Raw genomic sequence first — 12,500 nt, forward strand, 5'->3', positions numbered from 1 at the left:
AAAACTATATGTCTCGTTATCATATGTACTTAAATGGAAGACTTCATTGAAACAGTAATGCACACAACTTTCTGTCCATTCATTTCAACGAAGGTTATAATATACATACACATTTTTTTATATATATATATATAAATTCAGCCTAGACACAATAAAAAAATTTATATGTAATCTTCACCTACAACAATACACATTTTTTAAATTCTTGTAACTAAGTCTCTTTTTGAAATGAGCTTACAGTTAAATAATGAGAATATTAGTGGAACTCCAAGAGGGTTACTAGAAATTGTTATCTCACCCTTCAGTAAACCTGTATTGTGGGTTTTTCTACTGAAATATGAACATGGTAGAGTGTTTTGCCATTTGTAATTAGAATATCATTTAAGTTAACCTGTGGCTTCTGCACATGTAGGCTGAGTGTATGTACCGGGGTATAGTTGACCAGATATAATCATATGGTAATCCCCAGAATATCCATACCATTTCTGTAAAGACAGACCATTTTCCCAATAATAATAAATATGCTACTCATTTCCCACTGTATAAACCCAAGCATCTGGAGATTAAACACACTCTTCCATGTATCTGCCTTGTCTTCAACATGAACATGGGATGGAAGAAAATTAATTCCCCACAAGATATTTGCCTGTACTGTTTAACAGCAGTCTTGCCAATTCATTTTCTTCTCATACAATTTCTGGACTAACTTCTATCAATTTAGTCAGGCCTTACAATAACAAATATTTATGTACACAAATGTCTTTAAATACAGTTCATATTACCATGAGACAATCATCACTTTCAATAATTTAAACACATCTAGGCAAAAATCTTGGTATGCTTGTCATCAAAATAACTCATAGCCAATGTTGACTGTAGGGCTGTAAATTTCAGGTATCCACAAAACAAATATATTGTTTGTGCACAAACTTTTCATTTACAGATGGTGTCTTGGCTACTCACATCTTCACTGTTATTCTCTGGGCACATACCATTACCACACTCAAAACACCACAGGTGAACAATGATAGCATAAATAGCATAACACTCTACCAAGTGTACAAATATAAAAGACAGTATGTCTTATCCTATATGCATGTACTGATGAAACAACACCATGCATTCCAACCTTTGTATATCAAAAGAAATAAGAATATGAAACAAATCTTCCCATTAGTTAACCATCGGCTACTACAACCCAGTAACGGCATATTTGGAGAAAAATTCCTTAATGTTGTAACCAAAACGATGATGGTATTCCAGTAGAATCTTAAATATGCTTATTCTTAAACTTACAACCGTTCAAGACTAACTAATGGCACATTGGGCGTTCTTTTGCATAATGCGTGGCCTTTCAGATCAACCACTACTTGATACAATGAGCAGATAACAACCTACAGCATTGACATTTCTAAGGATTATTGCAGTAGTCATAATTCTAAGAAAGCAAAAATGCCTTATTCGTACTCGACAGCAAAAGCTGGAATACCTACAACGAACAGAGGAGGAAAACAACGGCTCTCTCTTGATAAAGGAAAATCGCAAAGGTTTATTATCATATAATCGTCACCTGTATATCTTCGTTAAATTGCACTTTCATGTCATTTTTGTGTTGCGCACTGTGATAGATTTTGTAAAGTCATTTGCATAAAGACTTCTTGCTGAATAATATGGGATATAGATGATGAGAAAAAAAGTAATAAAAGAATGAAAAATAGATACTCTGAAATGATGATGATGATAGTAATTTCAAAATAATAATAATAATAATGATAATAATAATAAATAATAATAATAACAATAATATTGATAATGATAATAACAACAACAATAATAATAATAATAATAATAATAATAATAATAATAATAATAATAATAATAACAATAATAATAATGATAATAACAATAATAATAATAACAACAAAAATAATAATAAAAACAACAATAGTAATAATAATAATAAAAATAATAATAATAGCAACAATAATAACATCAATGATCATTAAAATAATCAAAGACATTAATAATCACTATAACTAAACACAATATCAATAATAATAATAATCAATGTAGTACTAAAAAATTCCTAACGAAAAATCTGCGCAGCTTTGAACTGCAAGTTTCTGAAGCGAGAATCTAGCTGTTATTTCCTTACAGACAGACTAAGCTATGCAATTACGCTACAAAATACAAAGGAGGGGGATCTAAACCATCTCTCGGGCCTTATACTATCATTACGCTATAAATCTAGATTACACACGACTCTACCAAAATATAGATCATTTCATGGATCGAAAGGAACAATCTCATGATTCCCTGGGATAAATTCTGTCCATTTGTAACCTACATAGAAAAAAAAGGGATGCTTATACTCCACTAATTCCTTAAAAATAAGCCTTTTCTATCAAAGTCTTTCATTGTAAAGAATTGTCATAATGCTGCTAGTTCTTATTTCTTACTGGCAAACAAAGACATAAAAATATCTCAGGGAGGTTTCCGCAAGACACAGAGGCCTATCTTTTTTTTTTCTTTTTTTTCTTTTGTCTTGCTTCGGGAGGCTCTTAGAATTCAGCAATGTGAAGTTATAATTACATATTCTCCTATATATATGTATGTATGTATGTATGTTATATATGTATGTATGTATGTATGTTATGTATGTATGTATGTATGTATGTTATGTATGTATGTATGTATGAGGGCAGACAGAGACATGGCATTCTTGCTTATCACTGCTCCACCCTCGGCACCCAGGGTCACACATTTACTTCCCCCAAATAAACCCTCCCAGCAAAACCCGATTCATTCACCTGCTCTATGCCCCAACCTCTTATGTTGACATGTATGCATGTAAGTATGTATGTATGTATGTATGTATGTATGTATGTATGTATGTATGTATGTATGTATATATGTGTATGTGTGAATGTGTGTATATGTGTTTAAGTGTATGTGTATATGTGTGTGTATATGTGTGCATATGTGTGTATATGTATGTGTATGTGTGTATGTGTGTGTGTGTATATGTATGTGTGTGTGTATATGTATGTGTATGTGTATGCATGTGTATGTGTGTATGTATTTGTGCATATTGCATGTGCGTGTACATGTGTGATCATATGTATGTGCATCTGCATTCTTGTGTGGTATGAGCTTACATGTGCAAGTGCAAATTTGTGTGATGTGGTCACTGTGCATGTGCATTTACATATATGCACGCATATGTATACAGTATGCGCATGTGCATCTTTTAGTTTTAAATCTTTGTTCATGAGATAATAAATCTGATATGATTATATACATACAAAGTTCATGAAAAAAATCTTCAAACCTAAATCAAAATACAAAAAGCTAAATAGGAAACCTTAAGTCTAAATGAATAATGCATATAACTCCAATGTAAATGGCTGTGATAAGTAAAGTTACTGAGCTATGATAATGTACAAATTCTATGCCCATCTTCTCAAGTGATATGAAATAAGAAAGCAACCAAAAAAAGATAAAAAAAAAAATTCTATTCATTCTAAAACTTCTGAAGTTTCAATCCCCAATGAAGTATTATCTCACACCGAGTCCATTTTCAATATTAAGCTATGCTATAAAAATCTTGGCCAAATCCCCAATCCCATCTATTTCTCTCAAAATCACAAGGTACTTCTATCAAATTTAAATTAAAGCTTGTCTAAATGTTACTCAGACTTATGGGGTAAAGAAGATATCACAGAAATGGACGCTAGACAAAGATTAGTACTTCAAAAAGTTATCTTCTATTACACTCTGGAGGTCCTTTCTTTAGAAAATCATCTATAAAAACTGGGGTTATTATCATACTATCATCTAAAAATTTTCTTCAGCTGCATACTCTATATACATCTTTTTCTTCATTGACCCATTCATGGCAGGTGTTGGCTTTTTATGAAATGCAAAGTTTCACTGGCAACAGGTGACATCTACTCACATCAGGAGCCCTGGTCCTGGCAGCTTGGAAGATGCCCCAGGAACCCAACCTTGAGCTGAGAAATAGCCTCGGCATGGAGTGGCCCACGCTGACACACCCTAGTCTTACCAAAACTAATTCCTAATTTTACCTTTGTGAATGGGTTCAAAACAATACCTATACAAAAAAAAAAAATTAAAATAAAAAATAAAAGAACAATAAAAAACCCTCTGTGTAAGAGCATTTCACCTCCAGCATAGGATTACACTACTTGAGGGAACAAGGGATCATGGTATCACCTTACTAAATAAAAATCTTACTCATGCCTGTACTTCTACACCGCATTAATGAGATTCCATTATGCCCGTAAATATTTGGTGGATGACTACAGGTAGGATGGGCGAGCTGTGGAGAGCTGAAGCCATCAGACAATGTTGACTTTAAATGTATGTCACACACTGTGTTACACTACATGTTGCATTTTCAGTCAAGGAGACTCGGCGGAGGTTCCTTTGGGCATTCCTCAACTAGGTGGCACTTGAAGGAAGCTCTTGAACGGCCAATCCCACGGATGTTTGGTTGATCACTGTACATTCTGTAATAAGGCAGGACTCTTGTCTAACTAAAGTAATAAAGATGTTAAAGAAAATGAAAGAAAAGCTATGAATGAGAGAATTGTATGCTAATACAAATACTATACTCAATACTAATCCCAAATTATAAACAAACAAACAAACAAAAAACACACAACAGCAGCTTTTGTTTAACTTCCTTACACAGAAAAAAATGAAATAAAGGAGCGAAAAAAACAGGTTATGTAACAGGACTACTATAAACCTTACCCATTCACTGGCTCAACTTTCTTGGCCCTCCTCGGAGGCGGAACAGGAGCACTCCTAGTAGGCACTCTCAGAGACGGACTCTTGGGGATTCGCAATCTCAAGTCTGGACTCTTGGCCGAGCGATCATTTCTGGAAGAACTCTCTGGGACCATAGGCCTTAAATAATGACTCATGGAGGGACTAGATGGTGCCGAAGAGACACTAAAGGCTGACGACGGAGAGATGAAAAGATCCTGGAGGGAGACCGACTGGAGAGGCAACAGGGCCATGGCTGCACGCTGAGGTAGAGGGGTGCCATAGTGCTCCAAGGGATCCTGCAAGAAGCGTGCAAAAGCGTCAGGACCAGGAAATAGAAGAGGCAAGGATGATAAGATAGAAGGTATAAGAGTAATTATAACATATATGCCCATGTAAGTTTAGCTTGATTGTTACTTATTCTCTCTTATAATGGATGATGTAAGAAGAATTTATTGTGACAAAACAATCCATCATGTTAATACCACCACAGAAAAGCCCACTATGAATATATATATGTATACATTTTCTTTCTTTCTTTCTTATTATTTTTTTTTAACTATTACCAATCTTACCACCACCAAAATCTTCTAATACAACCACCAACATAATACTAAACTGCAGAAAAGCTGAGGATATTTTGGCCTCACTAGCTCCATGTGCAAAATATCTGTCCCTTACTAAACTTCTTTAGCTTTGAAAATGTTTAGTGTCCCAGCCAGTATGAAGCAATGAAACAAGTCTGCATTATTGCAAAACCAATAATAATACAAAAAAAAAAAGAAAAAAAAAAAATATACATGTGACTGTTTATATACATATATAATGTGTGTGTGTATATATATATATATAGATAGATATAGATATATATAGGTATATATATATATATATATATATATATATATATATATATATATATATATATAAATATTATATAATATATATAAAATATATATATACATATATTATATATATATACATACATATATATATATATATATATATATATATATATATATATATATATAAATATATGTATGTATATCCTTCTCAGGCAAATACCCTTACAATTATAATGTGATAAGTGAAATACCATTTCAGCTGTCTAGCAAATTCTATCCTGCACAATAAAATATAATTAGTCTTTAATTTTGATATATATCTCAAAAATTTCTTTTTACTTCTGCTCATACTGTTTACTTTTAAAATTTTACTTTGTATATCATTCAACGTTTACAAACTCGTATACCCAAAAAATGTACCACATTTGTAATAAGAATTGTACTTTAATATTTTTCCCTCCCCCTTCATTTTTCAGTTTTAAAATTTCGGTTATTTTTCTCTTACGAATCTTTTAGTGCCACACAAAACAAACTACACTAGCAACACTCAGTAACTACTTCTAAGTTAATGCCAATATCAAACCTACATGATACATATTACATAAATCACCTCAAGATACGAACACTAGCAATGGCATATCAATACTAACTTAGAAAAGACGACAGACCTACAGTGAGTGAAATCTGATATACAGACCCAATCAGAGGTTATATAACATCAGAACTTTGATTCCATTCATACTTCTTTACTCAATAAATATTCTAAGCTTCAGACATACTTACTTTGCCTGTTTTCCTTCTGATCTGTACCCTTAGCATGATCAGCTGGGCTCGCAAATGATCGTAACTGAAAAGTGCAACAAAGCTTGGAAAAACGGTAAGGCAACATCAACGCTCATTCCTCATCTCTTGCATTCAGACTTACGCGAGTCTACAGTTATGCAATGAAAAGCAAATACTTTTATGAAAAGAAATATATATATATAACAACACAAAAGTTAATAACACAGAATAAGTATTTACATATCTAATATATATGTGACCTGTAATGTTGTAATTGCAAAAGTTTCAGCTTTCCTGTACCAAAAGCTCATTTAGGATAAACTTCTGACTGCCCAATCACTGCAAAGCACCACTGGCAATACACCCACTATTATGCACAAACTGTTTAAAAAAATCTTGGTAGCTAAAACACTGTACAAAATATAAAGAGAGTGATAAAAAGGTGCATGTTTGTATATGTTTATCTCCCACCAAGGCATAATATATATCCAGATAGGTAAATAGACAGATAGATAGATAGATAGAGATGTAAAAGTGCACTTCATGGATACTTGCATGAAACAAATATTTGGAGCACAATTATTTACAGTATTCTGAAAACACCTCCAATTACATTAACCCACTGCAGCCAGGCTCTGCCCCCTTAGAGTTTAGTTTATTAATAGTTGCTACACATATAAGGTTCCACAAGTGCTTAGTCACATAGGAGTCTTTTACTAGTAATGCCTATCCCACCTGTTTACCCTTTTCCTTGATTTTCCAAAACATTCTCTTTAAAAATCTCATATTGCTATTAGTAAAGTTACAGTCATTATAAAGCTTATAATATCTATAATCATAATAACATAATTAACAGCAATAATAAAACAAAAAAAAAAACATTTTTCACAAAAAACAAGGAAAGGTAAAACAATATACAGTCATGAGGTCTACTAATTGACTCGGTGGCTGAGCACTTGTATAGCCATCCATGTGCAGAGATATTTCACAAAAGAATTCAAAGTGAACATTACATTTTCTCAGCAGCAATGGGTTAATAAGAAATAACCCATCAAAATCCATTTCCATTACCAAGTTAAACGGAATCAATCACCTACATACAAAATGAGGTCATGGCTTTAATATCAATGGGCTATAAGACAAAAACTGAATATCTATAATCCTATATGTATGTTATATACTCGAAAATGTGTAGTTACAGCTTGGTGCTTGTCAATCTAGCATGCACATTTAGTACAGAAAAGTACTGGTACAATATCACTAGCCTATATACAAACAAGCACTCTGCTACATTGAAGGGCCATAATACTCACCTTGCATGCAAAATTTTACCGATCCAGGACTGAACACTGGCCTCCGAGTGTGCAAAGAACAACTGCTTTCTGTCCGGATCATCCTACAAAAGAGCAATGCATTAATATATTGTGTTAACTTCTCACAAGAAAATGTATATACAAAAGAAAATAAATATAAGCAAATAAGTAAGCAAGTAAATAAAAAATGATGATATAGTGAAGGTTTGTCAAGGGGTAAATATATATCAGATATGTGAACCAATCTGTGACATAAATATATCATATTTTTCTTATGGTTTCATTCCCCTTTTACAAGATACAGCAAAGCACTGAATAACAGCATCGCATGCACCAATTTCTAAAAAAAACAATATATTCCTCTCCACAAGATAACTCTAAACATATAACACCGCAAACAGAACACAGAAAAAGATCAAGCACACTGATATTCGCCCGCAGACTCAAAACTGCTTCACTCACCTTCCACCTGATCGCAAATCCAAAGGGTAGATTAGCTTCCTCCTCTCTCTGTACCTCGATGTTTTCCAGCACAAACACACCACTGGGCTGAAGGAGATGGTTAAAAATAAAATAATAACAACATTAATGATAAAAATAAACATAAAAAAACATAACGCATTCTCACATTAGATCTTGTGTTATCTATAAGTGATGAAAAGAAAAAAAAATTGAATGGAGAAATTACTATAAGATTAATTTCCTCCATGAAAGAGGACCTTAAAAAGACTTATTTTAAAAGGCTCAAGAGCATCAAGTTAAAACCCTAAATCTTCCATTCAATATACTTAATATACGAGTCAGTACCTCAAAGGTATACCAGATTTAAAGATACCAAAATCTCTCATTTTGTAAACTCACCTCATTTTTTCCAACTCCTCCAAACTCATTAAGTCGATAATAGAAGAGGAAGTTGGATTTCAACTTGAACCATCGTTCCTTATATGCTGAAAGGACAGAAGGCAGAGATACATCTAGAACAAAGATATGATAATTCAGAATAAACAATAGCAAGTTTAAGATAAGTACCAAGTTTACGATTTATCCTAATTTTCCTTTTATCTCACTTACCAATACCACAAGCTCTGAAATCCATTTTTTGATAGACTAAATCAAACATAAAGTCATAAATACAGATTCAATCTACCATTTATACTACTGTTCATTAATCCACAAGTGAGAGAAGAGGATAAAACAAGAAATGTGTCTACCCCAGACACACTTTCAAAGCATCTAAAATTTAACCATTTAAATCATAAATACAATGAAAAGCAACTGTAAGTATGGCCTCAAACATAAAAAGGTAAGTACATTAACAAACAAATAAATGAATACGTAGATATAAGGAAAAGACATTTAAATTTGATGTAATGGGAAAAAAGTACAACATACACACACACATATACACAATCATATACACAAAGAGAAGATCTTTACATAACAAACATAATAAAAAGGCCTTTATAAAATGAAAATATCAAAAGGATCTTTAAATTCTACATGCAACAACAAGACCTTTCAACCAAAAACATCAACCAACCTGTGTCATATAACGTCCGAGGAGGAGCCTTGTGAGTGAGCCTTCCCTCGTGATCGCCAGGGTTGAGAGCGAACTCTGCTAGCTCTTCCTCGTTAAACCTCATTCTTTGGAAGACTCTGGACCCTGCTGCTTACCCCAGTGGCGCCCTGTAAGGAATAATTCACTCTATAAATGACCATAATCATATATCTTGATTGTAGTTGCTGAGCTGTCAGTTCTTACATGTATTCACCTGTATATCTAATCAATAATTGGGTTATTTACTTACTTCCTCACATAAATAGTTTGTACACCTTGTTTTCATTCCTATTTCACCCACAAATTGCCTGATAGCCTTCACACCCTCCTACACTATTGGGGTCAAATTGTGGGGTATAGAGGACTTGTGCCATAATTACTGGACATAGGAATAGTAGAAGGGAATCCATCAGCACCATTATCATTATCATCTGGGACATACAACCATTCTTAACATTAACCAAAGCCTTCATAAGCATTTCATACTTAATGGTCATAATGCAGTTACAATAGAAGACCAAATGAATATTACTCTGTAGCTTCACTGAATAATTTTCAGCTTACAGTCCATTTGACACCTTTTCAAGTATACTAAACTACTGTGCATCAAACCAACTGAAAAATATGACTTATGGGAATATTCTGTCATAAAAAGTATTTCATAATAATGGTACTTCTTCCTATGACCACCACACATACATTTCAGGTAAAAATATAATATTCTGTGAGAATTATACATGTGTGGCAATTTATAATGCTTCCAAATTAATGCAGAAAAAAATGTAAAGCTAAAAAAACAAAACAACAATAACAACAACAACATAAGTTTAGCTTGTAAAACTGTAAGGACATGCCTGCCATAACTGAACATCTACACACTGAAGTGCCAACTTTCATAACCCATCCTTCAGTAAAAACTACACGAAAACACACAACCATAAGCCTCCTAGACTCGTATAGTTTTTATACAATATGATATAATCACATACTCCCTGGCCATGGGTAGTGCCCATGGATGTCTGTAGTATTTGTACAATACACCTTAACAATACATATTATCCTCAAAATCATCTTACAATACATCCATGGAAATGTGCATGACCAAAGGATTACTGTAATTTTTTTACAAAAATAGGTGTTAAAGGTAATTCTTTACAATACGGCCACAGTTCCCAGAGACTAAGTTCCCAACTCGTCATCAACTTCATTTAACAATCTAAACTACTGGGACTGAGCATGCCAGAGACGAGGGCTGTTGTGGTGATCTGCTCCCAACACCCCCTCAGGAAACGCTGTCTCCATCTCAGTATGCATGAAAAGATAGAGCTAAAACTCAGGACACCAAGTGGACTTGGGCTGCAGGTGGCACTTTCCACATTCTTTTTCATTTATTTATGGGGTTACCACTCATGTCTGTAAATTATTTCTTGTACCAACAACTATAATTTTTTTGTCCTCTTAAAGAGTATCATCTTCAGTTTTCCCAAGCTTAGTGCGTCCATACTATAAAGATTAACCGGTGCCTACAAATATCTATATAGTCTAACACTATCAAAAGAACATGAAACTCAAATAAACACAGAAGAGTAGGTAGGTATTGATAATTACAAAATAATAATTTAAAGAACTATTTAATGTATTACAAAAATGAGTTAAGCAGTCAGCGTAACACTTGAAACTGTAGAGTAAAAATCTTGGTCATGGCAGGGTCTAAATGTTTGTTATAAGCACAATATATGAATGACTCATTTCTATCACTTTCACTATGTTAATTACAACCACTATGATTACGAATGCACGATCTTCTTTAAAATGTAGCACACATCAATCTATCATAGTTTGACCATAATAATTGCTGGAACATTCAAGAAAATTCATTAACTTTTTTTAAATTGCTCCACCAAACTGATCACAATGACTTAGTATCAAAGGGATTCCTCTCACCAATACACCTATCAGCTTAAACAACAAGAACATGATTCATGTTTTTATCCGTCCTTTAGCTCATTTTTTTTATGACAATCGAGACTTCCCAGACTATCTTTATATCATCAGATTTATTCTCTTGTGACAAAAACGAATCAAATTATCATTTCCATAGCAATCACAGCCAACAATCTTGATGTGTTAAGTCCCGATAGTAGGCGAGGGCATGAAGTCTATCAGGGAAATTATAGGGCAACACAAACTGAAATATGAAGCATTGATAACAGAAATTTAAAAAAACAGTAAAAAAACACTTAAAATTGGCTAATGAAACACGTCCGCCATCTCTGAAAGTATACAGACTGACGCACCAACTTTCAAAAAACTCTACAGGAGTCCAACCCATCTCTCTGTAAATTCTACGGGAATTCACACCACCTAATACATCCTGACCAATAAGGCAACCTAATTTCAAGTCACAAACTTTATTCAACAATCTAAGCTGCCAAGACTAAAAAGCAAATGATCATCAGATTCGTTTTCATCACACGAGAATAAATCTGATGATATAAATATTGTCTGGGAAGTCCTGATTGTCATAAAGAATGGCGGTTGTGAGGTCTTGAAAGTCCCTGTGGAAAGCGCAAATGCACATTAGGTTTTTGTAAAGAATGAGCATAAAACATGTACAAAAAAGTTAACTAAAATTAACGGAATGCATAAAATGCATGAATTAGTAATATCAGACATTGAAATTGATAGTAATTGTCTTCTCAAGTGCATAGTAATATATGAACAGCTTGAAAAATCGCATAGTAGTATCATAAAGATTCCTGTTGTAAATAAGGCGAGCGACTTAGAAAAAGATGGGTTGATTTTCTCTCCTGTCAAGTATCTCCTTTATTTTCGAATTGCACTTTATTTTCGATCTGCACACCTTATGCCATAGATGAGAAGTGTCAGTTTACGTCAAGGTAATCATTCTAATACACTTATTTCTACCAAAACCCTGATTGTTATCCACTGTAAATTTACCGCGAACACATCCAAATCTCAACACAAAATCTGTAGAAAAAAAAAACTACTACAAATTCAGTCACTCTTCAATAAAGAGTATAAGTATAAGCATCACTTCATCCCAATTCTCACCTTGGAAAGCTAAGTAAAGACAGGTTAAAACCAGTATAAGCCGATGCAGGTAATAGTTACAATAACCTCAACCACGAGCAAAGAAGGGTGTGCCTCTAAAGGTTGTCTGTTAATCTGGTTCTTAGTCACAGTCGA

At 33.5% G+C, this 12,500-nt stretch overlaps 1 protein-coding gene across 2 annotated transcripts in view; it reads right to left on the minus strand.

The window, feature by feature from the left end:
• LOC113822068 (pleckstrin homology domain-containing family J member 1) overlaps window positions 1–12,500 on the minus strand; it is a 16,406-nt gene that overhangs the window by 3,442 nt on the left and 464 nt on the right. Inside the window, exons 1-8 of one of the 2 annotated variants that reach the window (XM_070126902.1) lie at window positions 12,366–12,500; window positions 9,273–9,418; window positions 8,594–8,679; window positions 8,195–8,281; window positions 7,733–7,815; window positions 6,420–6,483; window positions 4,780–5,093; window positions 1–4,532 (exon numbers count right to left, since the gene is read on the minus strand). The exon at window positions 1–4,532 is cut by the window's left edge and continues 3,442 nt beyond it; the exon at window positions 12,366–12,500 is cut by the window's right edge and continues 77 nt beyond it. In XM_070126902.1, the coding sequence (XP_069983003.1) occupies window positions 4,421–4,532; window positions 4,780–5,093; window positions 6,420–6,483; window positions 7,733–7,815; window positions 8,195–8,281; window positions 8,594–8,679; window positions 9,273–9,375 (849 nt within the window). In that variant the 5' untranslated portion in view covers window positions 9,376–9,418; window positions 12,366–12,500 and the 3' untranslated portion in view covers window positions 1–4,420. The remainder of the gene's footprint in view (window positions 4,533–4,779; window positions 5,094–6,419; window positions 6,484–7,732; window positions 7,816–8,194; window positions 8,282–8,593; window positions 8,680–9,272; window positions 9,419–12,365) is intronic. The other variant, XM_070126901.1, reaches the window with a different exon arrangement.

The sequence above is a fragment of the Penaeus vannamei genome, chromosome 11, assembly GCF_042767895.1.
Source record: "Penaeus vannamei isolate JL-2024 chromosome 11, ASM4276789v1, whole genome shotgun sequence".
Lineage (NCBI taxonomy): Eukaryota > Metazoa > Arthropoda > Malacostraca > Decapoda > Penaeidae > Penaeus > Penaeus vannamei.